The sequence below is a fragment of the Bombina bombina genome, chromosome 2 (assembly GCF_027579735.1).
Source record: "Bombina bombina isolate aBomBom1 chromosome 2, aBomBom1.pri, whole genome shotgun sequence".
NCBI classification, from domain to species: Eukaryota; Metazoa; Chordata; class Amphibia; order Anura; family Bombinatoridae; genus Bombina; species Bombina bombina.
In genome coordinates, this window is record NC_069500.1 from 754,390,970 (window position 1) to 754,415,954 (window position 24,985).

The 24,985-nt window shown below is 40.8% G+C and overlaps 1 protein-coding gene across 1 annotated transcript in view; it reads left to right on the forward strand.

Annotated features, from left to right (window-relative positions):
* The first annotated feature begins 18,508 nt into the window (after positions 1 to 18,508).
* NCLN (nicalin) overlaps positions 18,509 to 24,985 on the forward strand; it is a 79,094-nt gene continuing 72,617 nt past the window's right edge. The window contains exons 1-4 of the mRNA XM_053702865.1: positions 18,509 to 18,985; positions 19,746 to 19,936; positions 21,807 to 21,951; positions 23,673 to 23,767. Coding sequence (XP_053558840.1) covers positions 18,808 to 18,985; positions 19,746 to 19,936; positions 21,807 to 21,951; positions 23,673 to 23,767 — 609 coding nt within the window. The 5' untranslated portion in view covers positions 18,509 to 18,807. The remainder of the gene's footprint in view (positions 18,986 to 19,745; positions 19,937 to 21,806; positions 21,952 to 23,672; positions 23,768 to 24,985) is intronic.

The window sequence follows — 24,985 nt, forward strand, 5'->3', positions numbered from 1 at the left end:
GGATCTCTTTAAATCCACTCTACTATTGTAATTTATATCACTCATACATGACGCCATATGTATTCCCTCCTCTGTGTAAGTCACTAACTAATTTCTCCATTATCTCAGATATATCACCGTTTTGATATAATTGGCTCCGCCCCCCTTTTTCACTTCCATATATTTTAAAGCGGCTCTTTGCCCGCTGACTATTCCCCCTTCCCCTATATACATTCATCATAGAGGCCAGATGAGACCCCCCTAGAGACTACCATGCTTGTATCATCTCTATGACCATTTGACCCATAAGTGGTCTGCTCAGTAGTCCCCCAATAAGCTCTTATTATCATAAAACTGAGGATTCAGAAGCTCATGTCACTTTGTATTTCAATCTTCTATGTCAATATATCCTATACTTGTATTTTGTATTTTTTTTTTAGTGTACAATTGTATTTCTTGTGACTATTACCTACTGCTGTATTGTTCGAAAATCCTCAATAAAAAAACTATTTAAAAAAAACAAAACTAAAATAAGTCAGTGTAAAAACTCCATTAGATTAAGTCAGTGTTAGAACTCCAATATGAAAAAAAAGTCAATAGTGAAGGTAGAAACTCCAATAAATATGAATAGTGATAAACCAACTTGTGATTTGATAGAAGTGATCCTCAGGTGGGTCGTGGGGATTCTCTAAATGGATCCTAGTGTTCTTTATATCGTCCAATGTCCTCCTGAATGTACCTGTACATTTAAAACAATAGTGTAGATTGTACAGATACAGAGGGGGATAATAAAAATATGCTTACCAGCTCTGGTCAACGTGTTTCAGCCACAATATCGGCCTTTATCAAGACTGGCATTACTTAGTGGCTGGCAGCTTTAAATACTGAGTTTGATGCTAATTAGCATAGTATGGGCGCCTGCTTAACCAGATATTTCAAAACCGGAAACAGATGGATCGTCAAGGTGTCATAGCACCTAACTGTGTATATCCCAAATAGAACTCATACAACATAAAACATCTCCCATTCCATGACTTTTAAAGGGCCAGTAAACCCACCAAATAATGTTATATAATTCTGCACATAGTGCAGATTTATATTTAACATTAGCCTAGCGCCAGCTTTCTAAAGCAAAGAAGAGATATTTACCAACAAAAACTATTTTTACAGACCACTATGTGCAGAATTATATAACATTATTTGGTGGGTTACTGGCCCTTTAACTTCCAGCACTTAAAGATAAGTCTCATAATGATTCTTTTTTCCACATAACTTATTAGTAACACCTCCTTTTTTGTGTATTTGATATTTCATCTAAAATGCAATTTCACCATTTACATTTAATAATGTTCAGAATCTCAGGATTCATTAAATAAAACAGATTTTTCAAGCTGTGCACTTATAGTTTGTCAGTGTTCAGTGTGCACCATGTATCAAAAGTACCTAAAAAGGGTAAAAAAATAACCTCATAAAATAACTAAAGAATACAAGATGAAGATATCTTTACTCAGCAGATGCAAGTTCATTGTTTGATATAGCAGAAAATAGAACTACCTTTTATTCCAATGTCCTTACAACCAGCTTCAAGCATGAGCTCCCAGTGAGACACTGGGGCAGAGGGGAGGAAGTGGAGCACACTGCTGGGAGATGTAAAAGGTTACAATAGAGACACACACACGGCAAGCTAAACTTATAGGCAAGGCAAGTAACTCTCACTGGTCTGTGATTTATGCACACTGGCACCGGGTGTTACATACTTGATCTTACAAGCTGTTGGGAGCAAAGGGAGTGCTTGTAGCATTTACACTGAAAGTAGTCTGTATATTTTTGCACCGTGCATAGGAAGTCATGATTTTAGTTAATTGCAGATGATATACCCTATACACAGTGCAGAAATATAAGATTACTTTTAGAGTAAATAATACAAGCACTCCCTTTTCTCCCAAAAACAACCTGTATATATATGTTTTTTCCCTCTCTGTCTAAGGCAAAATACTCACAAAAAGCAGCTGCAGGCATGCTAGGAGTTTCTCCTTTAAACTGCTCTGATTGATTGAGCAGAGTACTCAGTGGCAATCACAGCTTCACCAGTGGCACCGCCCCCCTTAAATTGGGACTCACCAGTCCAGCTGCAGCCATAGCAGTTCGGCTCTGTTCAACTTCCCAACCAGGACTGCTGCACGTCTGTGCTCTCCTGAGTGCAGGGCCCCACAAATTGCCTGTCTAAAGGGTGGGCCTGCGTAACACTCACTATTGGAATGGAACATGTGATCAGCCAAAAAAAAAATACCGGCTGGATGGCTGCATAGTAAATTTATTAAATTAAAAAAAAAACATAATTACACTCATACAGGCAGGCACCCAGCTCAGTCACTATGGGGTTCTAAGTTTAGTGGAGCCTCATCAAGCCGCAGCGTCATCATGTGACTGTAGTGATGACTGTTAGCACCACCTCTTTGCTCACTCCCACTGTCTATCGCACAGGCTGAACTGTGCGATTAAGACAGTATAGGGATGGGTTGGGAGGCGGAGCAGGCTGCAGGCAAATCTAGTGTGTGCACTATGATGACAGGCATCAGGCTAACCGCACGTGCGGTTAAATAAAAAAAAATATTTTTTTTTAATTTTTTTTTAAAAAAAGACTTTGACTTTTATTTTTTGGGGGCTATAAATTAAATATAATTTTTCCAATAGGGGGCCTATTTGAAAAATTATATTTTATTCAAAGTTTTTTTTCCCCCCTTCATTTGGGCTGGGGGTTCACGTTCGGCTGTGAACATATGGAGGAGCCTCCACTGGTTAACTGTGTCTCTGTCTTTGCGTGGTCTCTCATAGGTCCTGTTTTGTCTTTCTCTCTTTCTTTTTGTGCTTGTTCTTTCCATTTTGATATATTGTTGTTATTTTCTCTTTGTCTTCTATAATTTCCTTGCTCTTGAGGTCGTCTTTCTCGGGCCTCTAGTCGTGTCTCCTCCCATTGGAATGTGCCACCTGTTTCTCTCTCTAGGTAGCTGTCATTTCTGCTATATCCATACCAAGACGTTTAATATGTGTCATCTTCATGCCCTCTATTTTGATGTTTATGATAATATCTTCCATAATTATCACAAGGGTAGTATTCGCGGTTGTAGCGGTATCTATCTCCATATTCTCTTTCTCTGTGCTGGTTTTTATATGCAGGTGCTCTCTCTCTTGTATCATTTTCTTTTGTTCTATGATCAACTCTATGGTAGGGTCTTTGTCTATAATAAGGTGATTTCCAACTTCCATGATTGTAATCATCAGGGTTCTCTCTTTTACCCCATGTTTTGTTTTGATACGTGTAGTTATAATTGTCTCTTCGACGATAGTTTCTAACTGGACTATATTGGGAGTATGTCCTATTTGTAAATTGTGTCTTCATATTACGTCTTTTATAGTGTTGTCTATGTTCTGGATATGTGTGGTAGTCCCTTCTTTTATGTGTCACTTTTGTCCATTCTATAGGGTTTTCGTCTACGTTTTCTATATTTTCTATATTAGTTCTTCTCTCAACTTTTGTCTCTCCTTCTTGATCTGTTGCTTCATTTTCTTGGGATATGAGGTTATCATTGTTTTTCTTTTCTATCTCCCTTTTTAATTTCTTAGTCTTTTTAGAAATCACATCTTCTCTGGCCTTCGTCACTCTTCTAGTAAGGTTGATCTTTCTCTCTGTAATGTCAGTACCTGAACTTTCTAACAGCTAGATTTAGAGTTTTGTCTGTAAAAACCTGCGTAGCTAACGCTGCTTTTTTTGCCAACGCACCCTTCCAACAACGCTGGTATTTAGAGTTGTCTGAGGGGCTGCGTTAGGCTCAAAAAAGGGTGCGTTGAGCCTAACTTAGCTCCACTTCAACCCTCAATACCAGCGTTGCTTACGGTAGCGGTAAGCTGGCAAAACGTGCTCGTGCACGATATCCCTACAGGGAGTGCAGAATTATTAGGCAAATGAGTATTTTGACCACATCATCCTCTTTATGCATGTTGTCTTACTCCAAGCTGTATAGGCTCGAAAGCCTACTACCAATTAAGCATATTAGGTGATGTGCATCTCTGTAATGAGAAGGGGTGTGGCCTAATGACATCAACACCCTATATCAGGTGTGCATAATTATTAGGCAACTTCCTTTCCTTTGGCAAAATGGGTCAAAAGAAGGACTTGACAGGCTCAGAAAAGTCAAAAATAGTGAGATATCTTGCAGAGGGATGCAGCACTCTTAAAATTGCAAAGCTTCTGAAGCGTGATCATCGAACAATCAAACGTTTCATTCAAAATAGTACACAGGGTCGCAAGAAGCGTGTGGAAAAACCAAGGCGCAAAATAACTGCCCATGAACTGAGAAAAGTCAAGCGTGCAGCTGCCAAGATGCCACTTGCCACCAGTTTGGCCATATTTCAGAGCTGCAACATCACTGGAGTGCCCAAAAGCACAAGGTGTGCAATACTCAGAGACATGGCCAAGGTAAGAAAGGCTGAAAGACGACCACCACTGAACAAGACACACAAGCTGAAACGTCAAGACTGGGCCAAGAAATATCTCAAGACTGATTTTTAAGGTTTTATGGACTGATGAAATGAGAGTGAGTCTTGATGGGCCAGATGGATGGGCCCGTGGCTGGATTGGTAAAGGACAGAGAGCTCCAGTCCGACTCAGACGCCAGCAAGGTGGAGGTGGAGTACTGGTTTGGGCTGGTATCATCAAAGATGAGCTTGTGGGGCCTTTTCGGGTTGAGGATGGAGTCAAGCTCAACTCCCAGTCCTACTGCCAGTTTCTGGAAGACACCTTCTTCAAGCAGTGGTACAGGAAGAAGTCTGCATCCTTCAAGAAAAACATGATTTTCATGCAGGACAATGCTCCATCACACGCGTCCAAGTACTCCACAGCGTGGCTGGCAAGAAAGGGTATAAAAGAAGAAAATCTAATGACATGGCCTCCTTGTTCACCTGATCTGAACCCCATTGAGAACCTGTGGTCCATCATCTAATGTGAGATTTACAAGGAGGGAAAACAGTACACCTCTCTGAACAGTGTCTGGGAGGCTGTGGTTGCTGCTGCACGCAATGTTGATGGTGAACAGATCAAAACACTGACAGAATCCATGGATGGCAGGCTTTTGAGTGTCCTTGCAAAGAAAGGTGGCTATATTGGTCACTGATTTGTTTTTGTTTTGTTTTTGAATGTCAGAAATGTATATTTGTGAATGTTGAGATGTTATATTGGTTTCACTGGTAAAAATAAATAATTGAAATGGGTATATATTTGTTTTTTGTTAAGTTGCCTAATAATTATGCACAGTAATAGTCACCTGCAGACACAGATATCCCCCTAAAATAGCTATAACTAAAAACAAACTAAAAACTACTTCCAAAACTATTCAGCTTTGATATTAATGAGTTTTTGGGTTCATAGAGAACATGGTTGTTGTTCAATAATAAAATTAATCCTCAAAAATACAACTTGCCTAATAATTCTGCACTCCCTGTATAGGAAACAAAGGGGCATTTTGGGCTGAAAAAAAACCTAACACCTGCAAAAAAGCAGCGTTCAGCTCCTAACGCAGCCCAATTGTTTCCTATGGGGAAACACTTTCTAAGTCTGCACCTAACACCCTAACATGTACCCCGAGTCTAAACACCCCTAACCTTACACTTATTAACCTCTAATCTGCCGCCCCCACTATCGCTAACACCTGCATTATACTATTAACCCCTAATCTGCCGCTCCGTACACAGCCGCAACCTACATTATCCCTATGAACCCCTCATCTGCTGCCCCTAACACCGCTGACCCCTATATTATATTTATTAACCGCTAATCTGCTACCCCCAACGTCGCCGCTACCTTACCTACACTTATTAACCCCTAATCTCCCGCCTGCACCGTCGCAGCTACTATAATAAATGTATTAACCCCTAAACCTAACTCTAACCCTAACCCTAACACCCCCTAACATAAATATAATTTAAATTAAACAAATAATATTCCTAAAATTAACTAAATTATTCCTATTTAAAACTAAATACTTACCTATCAAACTATCAAATAAACCCTAATATAGCTACAATATAATTAATAATTACATTGTAGCTATTTTAGGATTTATATTTATTTTACAGGCAACTTTGTATTTATTTTAACTAGGTACAATAGCTATTAAATAGTTAATAACTATTTAATAGCTACCTAGTTAAAATAAATACAAAATTACCTGTAAAATAAATCCTAACCTAAGTTACAATTAAACCTAACACTACACTATCATTAAATTAATTAAATAAATTACCTACAATTACCTAAAATAAAATACAATAAAATAAACTATTCTATAATACAAAAAAACAAACACTAAATTACAAAAAATAAAAAAGAATTACAAGCAGTTTAAACTAATTACACCTAATCTAAGCCCCCTAATAAAATAAAAAAATCCCTACCCTATTCTAAACTACCAAAGTAACCAGCTCTTTTACCAGCCTTTAAAAGGGTTTTTTGCTGGGAATTGCCCCAAAGTAATCAGCTCTTTTGCCTGAAAATAAAAATACAATACCCCCCCAACATTAAAACCCACCACCCACATACCCCTACTCTAACCCACCCAAACCCCCCTTAAAAAACCTATCACTAACCCCCTGAAGATCTCCCTACCTTGAGCCATCTTCACCCAGCCGAGCCAAATTCTTCATCCAAGCAGAGCAAGAAGATGTCCTCCATCCGGTAGAAGTCTTGATCCAAACGGCAAAGAAAAGGTCCTCCATCTGGGCGAAGTCTTGATCCAAGCGGCAAAGAAGAGGTCTTCCATCCGGGCGATGTCTTCTTCCCAGCGGCATCTTCTATCTTCTTTCTTCCGGATCCATCTTCATCCCGCCGATGCGGAACATCCTCCTTCCCCGACGGACTAACGACGAATGAAGGTTCCTTTAAGGGACGTCATCCAAGATGGCGTCCCTTCAATTCCGGAATTAAGGTAGAAAAAAAATCTGATTGGCTGATGCAATCAGCCAATCAGATTGAAGTTCAATCCGATTGGCTGATCCAATCAGCCAATCGTATTGAACTCGCATTCTATTGGCTGATCGGAACAGCCAGGGGTTAATACATTTATTATAGTAGCGGCGACGGTGCGGGCGGGAGATTAGGGGTTAATAATTGTAGGTAGGTGGCGGCGATGTTAGGGAGGCAGATTAGGGGTTAATACTATTTATTCTAGTGTTTGCAAGGCGGGAGTGCGGCGGTTTAGGGGTTAATACATTTATTATAGTAGCGGCGAGGTCTGGTCGGCAGATTAGGGGTTAATAAGTGTAGTTAGGTAGTGGCGACGTTGGGGGGGCAGATTAGGGTTTAATAAATATAATATAGGGGTCGGCGATGTTAGGGGCAGCAGATTAGGGGTTCATAGGTATAATGTAGGTGGCGGCGGTGTCCGGTCGGCAGATTAGGGGTTAAAAAATGTTATTAGAGTGGCGGCGATGTGGGGGGGGCCTCGGTTTAGGGGTACATATGTAGTTTATGGGTGTTAGTGTACTTTAGAGCACAGTAGTTAAGAGCTTTATATTCCGGCGTTAGCCCATAAAGCTCTTAACTACTGACTTTTTTTGGCGTTAGGAGTCTTGTCGGTAGAGGCTCTACCGCTCACTTCTCCCAAGACTCTAAATACCAGCGTTAGGCAGATCCCATTGAAAAGATAGGATACGCTATTGGCGTAAGGGGATCTGCGGTAGCCTGGAATCGCGGTAGGGAAGTGAGCGGTAGACCCTTTCCTGGCTGACTCTAAATACCAGCGGGCGGTAAAAAGCAGCGTTAGGACCCCTTAACGCTGCTTTTGACGGCTAACGCCAAACTCTAAATCTAGGCGTAAGTTTGTTAGTATTTCTTCATCTTCTCTAATATCATGAACTGTATGTTTAATCATTTATTCTCTGTATTCTATAATTATATTCAATAGTGTTCTAAAAGCTTGTATAAGAGCTTCTGTCCACCTCAGTGAGAACTTGGGATCTTATATGGGAATGCACATTCTTTATTTACCAATAGACCTTTTGGTATAATGTTTAATTCTAAACATTTCTTTAAGAACGAGATATCTGCCTTATATTTAACTTCTGCTATTAGCAGTTTTTCAAGTTCTTTAAATAAGGTTTGTGCATCTATACAATCCTCCTCTTCCACATCATTGCTAATATTAGGGAGGTCTAGATCTATTTCTTGTCTGAGTGTCCTCAGAGAGTCCATTTTAACAACAGAGGTGAATCAGTCTGGACAAGTCTGAGCTAGGTGAAAGATAGTTTGACAATTAAATTCAGACTAAGCACCAGGGTCTGGTACCTCTAGCTTTGGACAAAGGGCCTCCTAGCTGGCCAAAGGGGAAGTCAATAGAATAGGGTGAGTGCAAAGTGCCTAATGAAAGGCCGAAGTGGCTGATGGATGTGGTGATAAGTGGAGAAAGAGAAACTAGCAAATACGGGTAATATATCACATATGACTGGGAGTCATATTTCGGTGCGCGGGTCCAGGCGGGGTAAGTTAAATTACTAAACCCCTCTCCTCTTCCTTTCCTCTTCCCACCCCCCTTCCTTTTTTTTTTTGTAACTCCACAATGGAGACAACCAATAATATCTCCTTTGCAACCCTAAATGCAAAGGGACTTAACTCACAAGCAAAAAGGAGCATGCTTACTAACTCTATGAAGGCTCTAAAGATACAGGTTATATTTTTATAAGAAACTCACTGGCTAGCATCATCCCAGAAACCATACAGAACTCCCGATTACCCTGTAGTTTTTATCGCCTCTCACAGTGAGAAGTCTAGAGGTGTAGGGAATGCTATACATAAATCTATACACTTCGAACTTATACACGAGAAAGACAATCAAGGGAGGTTCCTACTGCTTACCTGTAAACTAAACGGTATCTTATTCACATTGGCCAATATCTATGTCCCGAACCAATCACAATCTAGTTTCCTGAAAGGGGTACTGTCTAAAGTTGAGCTCTATAAAGTCGGGACCATAGTTTTAGGTGGGGACTTCAATATGGTCTGGGACCCCTTAGTTGATAAGAAAGTTCAAAAGGGGAAAAAAATGGATTCATACACAGTGAATACTGCCAATAAAATTTCATCAACACATAATCCAACATAACCTATATGACATTTGGAGGGCATACCACCACAACGATAGAGACTACACTTATTTTTCCAGACCACATAATTCCTACTCTAGACTGGACCATTTTTTCACAGACTTGTGGTCACTTGACAGAGTTTTAACTTCTCATATTAGGGTGTGCTCTTGGTCAGACCACGATATACTCACATTCATCCTCTCCACTGACTTAACCAAAACATCTAGACCTAGTTGGAAATTTCCAAAAAAGGTGCTTCAGGATAAAACTTTTAGGGCCTCCCTCCAAAATTCTATAACGGAGTTCCTGAGAATAAATGAAACCCCTGATATGTCATCTCAAACTGTATGGGCTACACTAAAAGCATTTGTGAGGGGGATTTGTATTAGGAAACAGGCAATGCTTAGACGCCAAGCTGATGCTACATTAGGCCTTCTTATGTCTGAATTGAGAGCTGTAGAACTACAGAATAAAAACTCCCCATCCACGCCTCTAGCAGACAAAATTAAAAACCTCAGAGCTCAACTAGCAGACAGGGAATTAGAGAGAGTTCGGGAGTCCTACGCTTGATTCAAAAAGTTAATGTACTGCCAGGGTAATAAGGCCTCAACACTTCTAGCGCATAAATTGCGAGGCAGAACTGCGGCAGCTAGGATACTGTCACTTAAGCGGGGGAATATATCAGTCTCTTCGCCCAAAGAGATTGGAGAAACCTTTGCGGCCTATTACTCTGAACTCTACCATCTCCAGCCCTCTATGGCTGGCAGAGAATCCTCTGTGCAAAACATAGTTGACTTCCTACAAAACCTGAATTTGCCAACTTTATCAGAGGAGGACAAAGAGGCGCTTAGGGCCCTGTTCTCACTAACCGAACTTAACCTAGCCATTAAACATACTCAAAATAATAAGGCTCCAGGCCCTGATGGGTATCTGGCGGCCTTTTACAAACTCTTCAAGATGGAGCTAAATAAGATCCTCCTTAAGGTTTTTTCAGAGGCGCGAGAGTCAGGGTTGTTCAGAAAGGAATTCTTACAGGCAATAATTCTCCCTATCCCTAAACCGAACAAAGATCCCTCCCAGTGTACCAGTTATAGGCCAATCTTATTGATTAACGGAGACGTAAAGTTATATGCCAAGCTTTGGGCTAACCGCCTCAATAGCCTACTCCCGAAGGTAATATATTCTGACCAGGTCGGGTTTACTTTTGGCAGGGAAGGCCCAGACAATACTCGGAAAGTACTTGATATTCTCACGGAGGCCTCCAGATTGAAACAGCCCATGCTGACCCTGTCGCTTGATGCGGAAAAAGCATTTGACAGGGTCAGGTGGGACTACCTGTGGTACACGCTTGCTCAGTTTGGCATACCAGGCGAGGTAATCACTGCAATTCGGGCCCTATATTCTTCTCCTTCTGCAGTGGTTAAGGGTCTGGGATTTGCCTCCCCAGAAATTCATATCACTAACGGTACTAGACAGGGGTGTCCCCTGTCGCCTTTAATTTTTGTTCTGGCTATAGAACCCCTAGCCCAAGCCATTAGGAATTCCCCCATGATACGGGGCGTTCGGTTCGGAGGAGAGGTTGCAAAGATAGACCTGTTTGCTGACGACGTGACTGTATTTTTAACAAACCCACTAGGCTCACTGCCTGCTCTTTTTGGCCTTATATCCGAATTTGGCGCTCACAGCTATTACAAGGTCAATGTCCTCAAGACTGAGGCTTTGCCCATTTGTATTCCTGCATTTGAACTAGATGTCTTACGAACGTCATATTCCTTTCAGTGGTTGCAAAATACCATCCGTCATTTAGGAATACAGCTTGGACCTGACCCAAAGCTAGCAATCTCCCTGAACTATTCTGCTATTATTAAAGAAGTTACTGAACTCACCACCTCCTGGAGTTTTAGAGAGATTTCATGGCTAGGCCGCAAAGCATCCTTTAAAATGACGATTTTACCCAAAATTCTTTATTATTTTCGTTGTATCCCCCTTAATGTCCCAAACGGCCTAATTGATAAGCTTCAATCCCTTGGTCAGAGCTATATCTGGGGCAAGTCTAAGCCCCGTATCGCAGCGAAAATACTGCAGAAACGATATGAGCAGGGAGGTGTATCTATGCCTAGCATTCGCAGCTACTACGAGGCTGCTAGACTTTCCCATGTCTCGTCATGGGCAAACAAAGGGGAACCACAGGGATGGAAAACTATAGAGGCTTTTGACCTTCCTATAGGGTTAGGACTGGCTGATCTACCCTGGGTCCCGGATTATCGGTTGGATACTCTAGGGATTAAAAATGTAATTATTAGGGAAAATCTTAAAGCATGGCAAAATCTCAGATATTTATCTGAGGTTGCCCCACATCCATCCCCTGTACATTCTATTCCGGCTCTACTTGCAGCCCTGCCTGATACCCATGTATTGCAATGGGGTGATTGGGACTTGAGATTGATTTCCCATCTATACCCCTCGGGCATACTGCTCATTCCGAGCAATTTAGGCTCTATCATTCAGGACCCCCTCTTTGGGCCTCCTTTGAGTACTCCAGATTATATGCCTTCTTACTAGCTTGGGGATATCCTAAAGTTTTCAACAGACCCCTGACCACCTGGGAAAAACTCTGGCAGCTTCGCTTCGTCAAGACTCCCAAGCTCATATCATTCCACTACAATTTACTGCAGTCATCCACGAAAAAGGACAGACTTTGGCAACTTAGAGCCTGGGAGGGAGAGTTATCCAGACCAATTGCAGACAAGGACTTACATACAGCTATGACTTTAACCAAAAAGACTGTACATTGTGCAGACACTTTAGAATCATACATGAAACTGTTCTTGAGATGGTATTATACCCCTTCCAGACTTTCACAGATGTTCCCTTCAGCATCCCCCCTGTGCTGGAGAGAATGTGGACAAAGAGGCTCAGACATCCACATATGGTGGTAATGCCCAAAATTACAGCCCAAATTGAATCAAATATCTGACCTATGCTCTGCTCTTGGGCTGGGATAGCTCTCCTACACATATTGCCACGACATACTCAGACTCCCCTGTCTAAATTGATAATCTTTGTTCTTGCAGCCATGAAACTGGCGATAGCAAGAGCGTGGAAACAGACTCAACCCCCAGACATTACAGCTGTAACCCCTATAATACAGGTATATGCCAAGATGGAACAAAGTTTTTACTATAGTTTGGACAAAGAGGAGCCCTATTGTCAGATCTGGGAACCCTGGCTCGTCTACCAAGAAGATAGTAGACTAGTATGCAGACACGCCGAGACCCCTAGACATCCCCTATAGTAAGATTTGACTTCTAACCCAACCTAAATCTGACATTCAGCTAAAGACCCTCCTCTCCTCCCTCCTATCCTCAATCTTCTGTCCTCGCCCCCCCTTCCTATCCTTCCTCCCTTTCTTCCCCATGATATGTGACCTGCTACCCTCCTCGTCCCATTTTTTACCCCTTTTTCACTCCTCCTTTTTGGGGGCTGCTTGCCCCGCCTGGAGACGCGCACTACATTGAATCCTCTAGGATGTCAAGAGAGGTATGCTGACTGGTCAATACCGGCTGACTTTTCGAAGCCATTATAATATTTCATTGATGTTTTTGAGTATTATGCTATACTAGTTTTTACATTTAAGCTATGACAATAACTTTTGATCATCTTGTAGGATCTCCTAATTTAGGAGACTCTATTCATGTGCATGGTATTCATTTGACTGTCCTTATCGACATGCTTGTTGCATTTACTGTAAAAAAGGGAAAAAAATTGTTGGCCCTATGATTGCATACGAACATACTGTACCTGTTGTCATTGTGAACGTGTTTACTTTACAATAAAAAAATATTTTTGGGAAAAAAAAAATGCAAAGCTCCTTTACCAGAAGGCAAGCAGAAATGGAAGCACAAAGCAAAGCACAAAGGGCTGCCCAGGAAGCACAAATGGCTGCCCAGCAAGCAGAAATTGAAGCCCAAAGCAAAGCACAAAGGGCTGCCCAGGAAGCACAAATGGCTGCCTAGCAAGCAGAGGTGGATTCCCAAATAGAGGTTCTGCAAATGGAAAAGAAAGAAGCAGCAGCCCTAGCAAGGCTGAAAGTCCTTGAACAAGCAATGGGAGAAAGTACTAATTCAGATTGCCATATCCCAGCAGATCTGGTAGACCCAGTTGAACACACTACTAAATACGTGCTAAAGCATAATATTTGTAACGATACAGAGTCATCTCATGTGCCTCCTACTAACACCATCATTCTTAATCTCAACACAGAGACCTCTCAGCACCAAATGCCTGAGCCTCTTCAAATCCACAACACAAGTGCATCTAAGCAGCAAACCGCATCACCTCCTGCTGACAATAAGGTGACTTCCAGTGACAAGCCACAGCTCAAGCCACAGCCAGCAGAAGCCTTAGAGGCTACACCACAGTTGAATGCTCTTGCAACATCATTTTACCCTGGTAAACTTCACCCTTCTTCACCAAAGAACTTTCACACCCAAGGGGTTCCTCAAGTTACTTTGGCACCAAAGAGTGAGAGATCAGACTTGACTGACTTCGCTAGATACATGATATGCCGTGAGCTCATTAACACAAGCCTCTCAAGGTTTGACGACTGCCCAGAGTGCTACAGGGCCTGGAGATCAACCTTCAAGGCTGCTACCGCTGATCTCGACCTTACAACCAAGGAGGAACTTGATTTGATCATAAAGTGGCTGGGGCCAGAATCTGCAGATTGTGTTAAAAGACTGAGAACAGTACATGTTGACCACCCAGATGCAGGCCTTGTTGCTGCATGGGCAAGACTTGAGCAAGCCTATGGTAGCTCTGAAGCCATAGAAAGCGCTCTGTTCAAGAGACTGCAAAACTTCCCGAAAATAGGGAACAAAGACTATCGCAGGCTCCAAGAACTAAGTGACCTCCTCATGGAGCTAGAGTTGGCAAAGACAGACCCACGTCTACCTGGACTAAGCTTTCTGGACACTGCTCATGGTGTCAATCCAGTGGTGTCTAAACTGCCATATAACCTGCAAGAGAAATGGGCACAACAGGGCTCAAGATACAAAAGAGACTATAACATATCCTTTCCTCCATTCTCATACTTTTGCAGGTACATCAGCGATCAAGCCTGGATGAGAAACGATCCCAGCTTCAGCTTTTGCGAACCCAACTTGCCTGCTTCATCATCCTTCCCAACATCATCAAGGTATGATAACACGACAGCTAAACGAAGAGACTTTGATAGAGCAATATCTGTTAAAAGGACAGACATCTCACCATCCGTATCCTCTCCTGCAAACCAGAGTGACTCGGGCGAGAGAGATAAAGACCCTAATTGTCAGTGCCCTATTCTCAGGAAGCCTCACCCTCTTAAGAAATGTTGTGGGCTTAGGGCAAAGACTTTACAAGAGTGCAGGGAGATTCTCCAGAAACTTGGAGTATGCTATAATAGATGAACAGAGCAACAGATCCCTGGTTAAGCCTAAATTCTTTGAGATCTTCGGCATAGAGGGTCATGCAACACTGTATACTCTCAGAACCTGTTCTGGTCGTGTAGAGGCCTTTGGCAGAAGGGCCAATGGATTCATGGTTTCTCATATCAAAGGAAAACAAAGGCATACCCCTACCAACATTAGTTGAGTGTGACCAGATACCAGACGAAAGGGAAGATATTCCTACTCCAGAGGCTGCCTATCCCCATCCTCATTTAAGGCACCTTGTTGATGAGATTCCGGCAATGGACATGAATGGCGGAATCTTGGTCCTGCTAGGAAGAGACATTCTCGGAGTACATAAGGTACGCGAGCAGTGCGATGGACCCGACGATGCCCCTTATGCACAAAGACTGGATCTAGGCTGGGTGATAGTGGGGATGTATGCTTGAATAGTATGAGTATGTCATCTGAGATACACTCCTTCAAAACTTACATAATAGAAAATGGACGTGCATCCCACTTCAAACAGTGCTCTCTCCATCATGAAGTAAGGGAGAAGCCTCCTGACATCATCTAAATACCTGATATTACTCCTATACTTTGTGATGACAATCTGGGCACCACAGTGTTTTGTACTACAAGTGATGATAACAAAATAGCCTTGTCAGTTGAAGACAGAGAATTCCTCAAAGTAATGGACAAAGAATTCTTCAAGGACGCGTCTAACAACTGGGTTGCACCATTGCCCTTTTGTGCTGCAAGGGTCAAACTCCCAAACATTCGTGAACAGGGGTTATCCAGATTCAACTCACTTCAACGAACACTAAAGAACAGGCCTGAAATGAAGGACCATTTAATTGCCTTTATGAAAAGAATCTTTGACAATGATCATTCCGAGCCAGCTTCACCACTTCAAAGACTCCATGAGTGCTGGTACCTGCCTTTCTTCGGAGTGTATAATCCATGTAAGCCAAAACAAATCAGGGTAGTGTTCAACTCCAGTGCCAAGCATCAAGGCTTATCTCTGAACGATGTTCTTCTCACTTGTCCTAACCTGAACCCATTCATTGACGATGATGGCATGTTAAGGGTTGGAGGACGATTAAACAAGGCTAAGTTGGGAGGCCAAGAACAGAATCCTCTCATTATACCCGCTCGCAATCATATCACCACTTTACTCATACGGCACTACCATGAAGGGGTTAAGCACCAAGGTAGACACTTCACAGAGGGTGCCATAAGAGCTGCAGGATTTTGGATTATAGGAGCAAAAAGACAGATTACAGCTACACTGCATAGCTGTGTTCAGTGCCGTAAACTAAGAGGTAAACATCAGCAACAGCAAATGTCAGATTTGCCAGCTGACAGGTTAAGTACTGACCCACCTTTCACTCTTGTTGGTTTGGATGCCTTTGGACCATGGATAGTAACAGCCCGCAGAACTTGAGGTGGCCAAGCAAATAGCAAACGATGGGCAGTGCTGTTCACTTGCATGAGTGTGCGTGCAGTACACATTGAAGTAATAGAATATATGGATGCCTCAAGTTTCATAAATGCTCTAAGGCGATTCCTTGCCATCAGAGGACCAGTCAAAACATTAAGATCTGACTGTGGAACTAATTTCGTTGGAGCCTGTCGAGAGCTACATCTCAACTCTAGGCCAATTCAAGACCTTTTAACTGAAAAGGGCTGTACATGGATTTTCAATCCTCCTCATTCTTCCTATATGGGTGGCTCCTGGGAGAGAATGATAGGTATCACACGTAAAATACTGGACTCCATGCTTATGGACTTGAAATCCACAAGACTCACCCATGAGATTCTAACCACCTTCCTGGCAGAACCATCTGCCATAATCAATTCAAGACCACTTGTTCCAGTGTCTGTAGATCCAGAGGCCCCAACTCTCCTCTCTCCAGCTACTCTTCTTACCCAGAAGCTTGGGTCTGTTCCTGTTCCCCCTGGAGACTTTAAAACAGGAAATCTGTGTTACAATCAGTGGAAGCGAGTACAGCACCTTGCCAACTGCTTCTGGAATCGTTGGAAGATGGAGTATCTCTCTACTCTGCAAGGACGCAGGAAATGGCAACGTCTGAACCCTAACATCAAGGTTGGAGATCTCGTTCTCCTCAAGGACCAGCAAGCTGAAAGAATCGAATGGCCCATGGGACTGATTGTAAAGAGCATTCCTAGTGATGATGTGCGCAGTAGTTAGTCTTTGCAGGTTGGGATGTCTGTATAGTTATAGTATCTGAACCATACAAATAGGGTGTCCAGTATTTTAGCAGGCTGTCCAGTACAATCTGTACAAAAATACTGGACACTTAAAGGCCCCTGTAAAAGGGCGTTCTAGGACTTTATGTATTAGAAATATGGCTAAAAAAAAGTTACACTGTGCATTTTCTATTATATGTGTTACAGGCAACCATGGGGGTGTTCAATCATTGCTGGGTGTTTACTTCTTGCAGCCAAGGGTGTCACATCACTAATACGTACATGTGTTACTGGCAACCAAGGGGTGAAAAATATATGTGGGGCCTAAGGTTTAACTTTTGAGGGGACATTGTGTGAACCCAGCTACGTCCTGTGTCCAGTCACCTAGGTCGTCCGGTATTTTTATGGAGCACAGCTGGCAACCCTATTTGGAGGAGAGATACAGACATCCCAACCTGCAAAAACTCATTTCAGGGAGGTGGCTTCTCTATTGGACACCTTGAAACCCTAAATATGATAGAGACTTATTATTAAAGTAGCTTCCCACTAAAGTCACATTAAAAAAAAAGTAGCTTTATTGCACAACCACATACAACAAACCTATTTTCCAGTGATCATAGGCTTGTTGAATGCTCAAATATTTCAGAATATGAAGTTTAATTACGTGCAGTAAATAAGGTAGTATTTGTGTTTTATTTTATTAAAATCAGTGGGGGCTTTTTGGTTACTGATGCATGCTTTGAGGGTTCTATAACGTCCCAGCAACTAAAGGCATTCCTTAAAAGGGACAGTCTACACCAGAATTGTTATTGTTTTTAAAGATAGATAATCCATGTATTACCCATTCCCCAGTTTTGCTTAACCAACACAGTTATATTAATATACTTTTAACCTCTGTGATTATCTTGTATCTAAGCCTCTGCAAACTGCCCCTTTTTTCAGTTCTTTTGACAGACTTGCAGTCTAGCCAATCAGTGCCTGCTCCCAGATAACTTCACGTGCACGAGCAGTGTTATCTATATGAAATACGTGAACTAACACCCTCTAGTGGTGAAAAACTGTTAATATGCAATCTCAAAAGAGGTGGGCTTCAAGGTCTCATAAATTAGCATATGAACCTCCTAGGTTAAGCTTTCAACTAAGAATACCAAGAGAACAAAGCAAAATTGGTGATAAAAGTAAATTGGAAAATTGTTTAAAATTACATGCTCTATCTGAATCATGAACGTTTATTTTGGCCTAGACTGTCCCTTTAAAGAAACACTTTTCCAGATTTGGGCCACATTGGATTATAGTACTTGGAGTTTCAGGGAGATTGCACTCCATTTGCTGGCATCAGGGAGCCGGTATTACAATCGGGGAGACTCCCTGAACTTCAGGGAGACTTGGGATGTCTGGAGATAGCACCTCAGAGTTATTTTAATTAGAGTCATATTTATTTTAGCCAAGTCTTCTCTAAATAAAAACCATTTATGCACGAATAACACTATCGAAAGATATCCGGTCTATCTTGCAAATGTATTTTGCTAATGCTAACAGGTTTGGGAAGTACCGCAATTCTTTGCAAGTGTCAATTTATTTGTAAGCATTCAGACTACAATTCCCAGAACCCCTCATGGGCGCTGTCACACGCTTGTGTATCTTCCAACGCAATTTGTGACCAAAGTGATTTTGTAGCGTGTTAAGTCGGATTTTGTGACACACTAACTTCAGTCATGTAGGCAGTAATTTTAGGAGTTACATAAACGAGGCTTAATCAACTATTCAAATAGTGACAACATCCTTCAACCTAGCATTTGATTGGTTACTTGTATGCGTTTGCAATATCCTTCATTAGGTATCCATAGTTTTTCCTATTGGTGCCCTCTGTACCGGAAGACCTACACAATAGGTGTCTAAGGCTCGCCCTTAGGACGTTTGCTTAGGTGTCCTTTGCACGCCTGTGGGCCCATGGTTTAGAGGAGGCTTTTAGGTCTTGTCATTCCCCGGCTTTGCTTGAACGTGTTCCGTCTCCCTGTTTTTCTGTCGCGGCTAAGCGGTTACTCTGACCTGCATGATGTTTGAAGAAGCCGGCGAAGTGTTCGATAACATGCTGAAGGCCTCACTCCCATTGACATTCATCGTCTTCCTCCCAGCTGTGCTGCTTCTTGTGTCCCCGCTGCAGGCCGACGCTGCCCATGAGTTCACCGTGTACCGTATGCAGCAATATGACCTGCAAGGCCAGAGCTATGGTCAGTAACTACCTCTGCTTTGTTTTAATGCGATATCTGTACTAGGCAGCACTGACTATTCACCTGTGCAAGTGACATGTTTGTGCCCACTGCGGGAACAAAACTGCAGGCCAGGGGGGTAAATAAAGCAGACGTCTAGAGATAGTAATGGGGTGTGGGTGGGTGTAATTGGGATGTTTGTGTATTAACTTCAAAAATGAATTCTGCATTAAAGAGACACTAAACACTTAATAAGTGCTAGATAGACTAATGCATTCAAAGAAAAGATTAGTCTGAGAATAACACGTAGATGTATTTTTTTTTTTAAAGTTTCATTAGTTGGTAAAATAGTGACAAAATAAGTGTAAAGTTTTATTGTGTATAAAACAATGCTAGCTGCAATGTTGTATCTTAGGTTACCTTCTCTGATGTGCTCTTCTTTAACCCCCACAAAGGGCTTAAACACACAGTAGAAGTGCTGCACTGCAGATTGGATCAACAGCGGGTTCCGCAAGGCAACAGCACTGCACGGCATCCTGAGCTGCACTTCTACTGTGTGTTTCTTCGCTTTGTAGAGCAGGGTCGATAGTTGTAAAATTACACGTTTTAACGTATTATTATATGACCTTTAAGCTATTGGCATTTTATTTAATTTTATATGCATATTTATAATGTAACTTTGTAATATATGAATGTGAATCCTTGTTTCAAATAAATTATTAGAAATTGATTACACATATTGCTACTTACTGCATTATTCAATGTCCCTTGTTCTGTACAGGATCCCGTAATGCACTGTTAAACACGGAGGCTCGCACAGTGGAAGCGGATGTACTAAGTCGACGCTGTGTACTCATGCGCTTAGCAGATTTCTCCTTTGAGCAATACCAGAAGGCATTGCGACAGTCAGCCGGTGCAGTGGTTATAATTCTTCCCCAAGATATGGCAGCTCTACCTCAGGAAATTGTCCAGGTGAGAATGGGCCTGTGTTTTCACCTCCTTTTTAAAGGGACATAATACCCATATGCAACTTGACTTGAAAGTGATGCAGCGTAACTAAAAGATGACAAGAAAATATCACCTCAACATCTTTAAAGTGATTGTAAACTTTAACAAATTAAAGTCCAGTATGAAATAATAATCTTAAACAGGGGCACTTTAATTCATTAAAGTTTACAAAGATGCTTATTTTTTAAAATACCTTTTGCGTTATGGTAAACCTAACGTCGATTCTCCACCCGCATCAACTGTTTTTTTTTAGCAGATCGATGATGAATCTGGCATACGCCAATCGTTGTGTGCCCCCTTTGACGTCCAGCTCGTGGGGCATGCATGCTTCATTCTCTTGGTATTCTTTGTTGGAGGAGCAATGCACTACTGAGAGCTAGCTGAACACATCATTAAGCCAATGGCAAGAGGCATATATGTGCAGCCACCAATCAGCAGCTAGCTCCCAGCTCCTGAGCCTACCTAGGTTTGGTTTTCAACAAATGATACCAAGAGAACTAAGCAAATTATATATAGAAGTAAATTGGAATATTGTTTTAAGGACTACTAAATGCAGTAGAATTTACATAATTAACAAGTACATAATAAAAAGACAATACCCAATGGCACTTACTCTGAATTTCAAATAAGCAGTAGACTTTTTTTTTTTCGGACAAATTTATTTGTTCTTCCATTTTCCGGCCCCCTGTATCATGTGACAGACATCAGCCATTCAGATTAGTATACGTATACCCTGTGAGCCTGTGAACATGCTCAGTAGGATCTTGTTCTCCAAAAAGTGTGAATATAAAAAGACTGAGCAAAATTTGATAATGGAAGTAAATTGGAAATTGTCTTAAAACCGCATGCTCTTTCTGAATCATAAAAGTTTATTTTGACTTGTGTCCCTTTAAATTTGTATGCCTTATCCAAATCTTGAAGGAAAAATGTTGGGTTTTGTTTCATGTCCCTTTTTTAAAAATGACATGTTCTGACAAATTAGAACACGTAATTTTTTGCATTGGTATGGCCCTATAGTAAACACATTTTGTATACAGTCTTAGTTTGTGACCGAAAGCTAAATTGTGGCACAAAACATGTAAATTTATTTTTATTGCTTAAAGGGACGTGAAGCCCCCAAAAAATATTTCATGATTCAGACAGAGTAAATTAGAAAGTTGTTTAAAATTTTATTCTATTATTTAATTTGTTTTATTATCTTGGTATGCTTTGTTGAAGGAGCAGCAATACACTACTGGTTTCTAACTGAACACATGGGTGAGCAAATGACAATCACTTTATATATGCAGCCACCAATCAGCAACTAGAACCTAGGTTCTTTGCTCCTCCTGAGTTTACCTAGATAAAATGTTCAAGGATAACAAAAGAAGGAAGCAAATTAAATAATAGAAGTAAATTGAAAAGTTGTTCAAAATGTATGTTCTATCTGAATCATGAAATAATTTTTTTTGTGTTTCATGTCCCTTTAAGGGGAAGGCATTTTGTATAGAGGTTCTGAGTACTTATGCCATTAGCTTTACTCTTAGACGTTTGTCTCACTAGAATGACAGTTCTCATTAGGAATTTGCATTTAAGTGTGAATCAGTGCATAAGGATATGAAGCGTGAAAGTTTTTGAACTTTGCTGAATGTATTTTTTTTATTTTATATAGAAACAGATGAGACTGTAACTTGATGAGCTGCTTCAAGCTTGTAGACAACCGCAGGATTTATATTAGACTTTGTGGCAGTTTTTTTTATTAATAATATGACAAAGAAAGACAAGGAGCTTCCTGATATTTCATGTTGTTGGTTCTATTCGTACTTTAACACTTGCACTCCTCTCTTCTTTACAGCAATTCATGGATATTGAGCCTGAGATGCTTTCTATGGAGACACAGGTTCCTGTGTATTTTGCAGTGGAAGATGCAGAACTCCTCTCCATATATGAGCAAACACTGGTGGCATCTGCTAATCAGGGTACCTCATCTGCTGCTGAAGGTAAGGGCGCTTGTTCAGTAATGAATTGTTCACTGAAAGGAAATAGTAATTTAAAGGGACATTAGTCATTTTTATTTGCTGCATTTTAATATTTTAAATAATCATTTTTGTTCTTGTGCTTCTGGGACTTGTTTCAGTCCACCAATAGAGCTGTTGAAATATTCTTGATCAGCCACTCTGCTCCAATCTCATGGACAAGCTGTCTTTGGACAAGTTTATACACTTTGTTAGTTTAAATGGCTTCAACATAAAATGTTTAATGTAAAAAATATATATTTTTTATATATTTACATAGTGCTCCTTAAAGGGACAGTCTAGTCCAAAATAAACTTTCATGATTCAGATAGAGAATGTAATTTTAAACAATTTTCCAATTTACTTTTATCACCAATTTTGTTATGTTCTCTTAGGAGGTTCATATGCCAATTTCTAAGCCCATTTCACCACCAAATGCGATCAAATAAAAAAAAAAAAAAAAAAAAAAAAAAAAAAAAAAATTAACTTTTTCACAAACTTTAGGTTTCTCACTGAAATCATTTACAAACAGCTTGTGCAATTATGGCACAAATGGTTGTAAATGCTTCTCTAGGATCCCCTTTGTTCAGAAATAGTAGACATTTATGGCTTTGGCATTACTTTTTGGTAATTTAGAAGGCCGCTAAATGCTGCTGCGCACCACACTTGTATTATGCCCAGCAGTGAAGGTGTCCATTAGGTAGCTTGTAGGGGTAATTTTAGATTAAGTGTAGAGATCAGCCTCCCACCTGACATCCCTCCTTGACCCCTCTCAAACAGCTCTCTTCCCTCCCACACATCACAATTGTTACCGCCATCTTAAGTACTGTCAGAAAGTCTGCCAGTACTAAAATAAAAGGCTTTGTTTTTTATTGTTTTTTCTTTCAATTTTTTTAATTATTCTACAGTATTGGATCCCCACCCAAACATCTCTCAAACCCTCCCCCCACTACCTATTTGCAGCAATCTTTGGTACTGGCAGCTGTCTGCCAGTACCCAGTTTGCAAAAAAATTGGTTTTTCTAAATTTATTTTTTGTCAAAAAAGCCAATTTTCTGTAGTGTAGCTGCCTCCCCTTCAATAGCCTACCCGCCTCCCAGATCCCTTTATTTAATCACCCCCCCTTTCCCTCTTACTCTATCCCATGCAATACAATGGTATGTACTAGCGCACGCAACCCCCCCCCCCCCTGCTCCCAACCACTTGCGCGCACTGGATGAAGAGGACCCGGAAGTGATCCAGCGATGGGCCGCCCACCTGCCTTCCTGCTACAGCTCCTACCCACCATTGATCAGCACCATTGTGGCTCTCTGCATCGGTTGGTAAAAAAGGGGTATTGCAGTGATGCCTTAATATCGAGGCATCATTGCAATACCTTGAAAGCAGCTGGAAGCGATCCTATGTCATGTGACAACCATCAACCCATCACAGACGCATATATGTGTGCTGTGTGCAATTTAACAAAAGTAAATTGTCAAATCATGAAAGTTTAATTTTGACTTTAGTGTCCCTTCAATATGCATGAAAAGAATGGTTAAATACTTTGAATGAAATAAGAAAAAGTATAGGTGAGAAGCGCTGCATAGAGTCAGAAGTGTGGGACATAATGGTGTTATGACTGCTGTGATAAAAGCATCCTGTTGATATATTGGGTACATGCTCAGGCAATTCCTTAGTTCTTGACTTTATCCTTGCTTCTCCATACAGTTCTTATCCACACAGCCACTGCCAATGGATTTCAGATGGTGACGAGTGGTGCTCAAAGCAAAGCAGTTAATGACTGGCTGGTGACCAGTATAGAGGTGAGTTTCCAGCTATTGCACATACTAGTGATACAAGATAAACCATGTAGTTCAGAACAGGATGCATCTCCTCATCACTGCAATTAACCCTACTGCTACCATGAACCTTAAATACATAAATGCACTTATGTGGCTTACTATCAGTGTGTTTCATTTACTAAATCTAAAAAAAAAAAATGCAGCAAACCGTCCTGATTTAGCTCAAGCTACAAAAGTGCTTATACATAAAAACCAAAAAAAGAGTAAATGTTATATTTCTTTTAGTTTACTATAGAATGCCAGAAAATTAGTTTAATTTTACCACTGGGTCATTTACTGTAACCTACATAACATTCTATGGCTTGAAAACACTGCAGTCACTATTTCATTGTGAATTATGAAATGTTGTCTTTATTGCTGGCTATTGTATCCCTCAAGTGTTTGTGTTGTGTTTTGGTAAATATGTTCAGTTATAAACTGAACCTCCTATATTAAAAAAAAAAAGTATTGGAAAGCTTACCTTCTAGTTCATTAAAAGCTTCTTTTTTTTATTTTTATTAACTTTCGCTGGTCATGAAAGGATGGCTCAAAATGTCAAATGTAACATGACCGTAACATTTTTAATAAAAGGTTCTAGTTTGTTGGAACATTCTTGTATGGAACTATTGTATGTAACCTCTGCTAAAGGATTAAATACACTGGTAAAGTCAGGCTCAATCCCAAACAGGACTCAACTGTTAGAGAATACATGAGTGGGTCAATTCTATCTAAGTGAGTTGCTATATCCTGAAAAATGACAATGAATAGCAGCTACTAAGTGAGATTTTAACTGAGATTTTGCTCTGCTGAATCTCTTAGAGCTCTACAAATAACTGATAATAAAAACTGTTTGTTTAATTAATTTACAGTAGAAATAGAAAGGGCACAGCATAGGTACTGCAATAATCAGTGTGCACGTTCCCAGGTTCTGCCAAAACCTTGAATCCAACGACAATCCAAAAGAAGGAACAGCACCACAATAATAATGCTTATGAAATATTTATTGGGACATCAAACAAACACACCACAACGTTTCGGTCCTAATAGACCTTAATCATGTCACATGATTAAGGTCTATTAGGACCGAAACGTTGTGGTGTGTTTGTTTGATGTCCCAATAAATATTTCATAAGCATTATTATTGTGGTGCTGTTCCTTCTTTTGGATTGTTGTTTAATTAATTTAAACATAGATACAAAC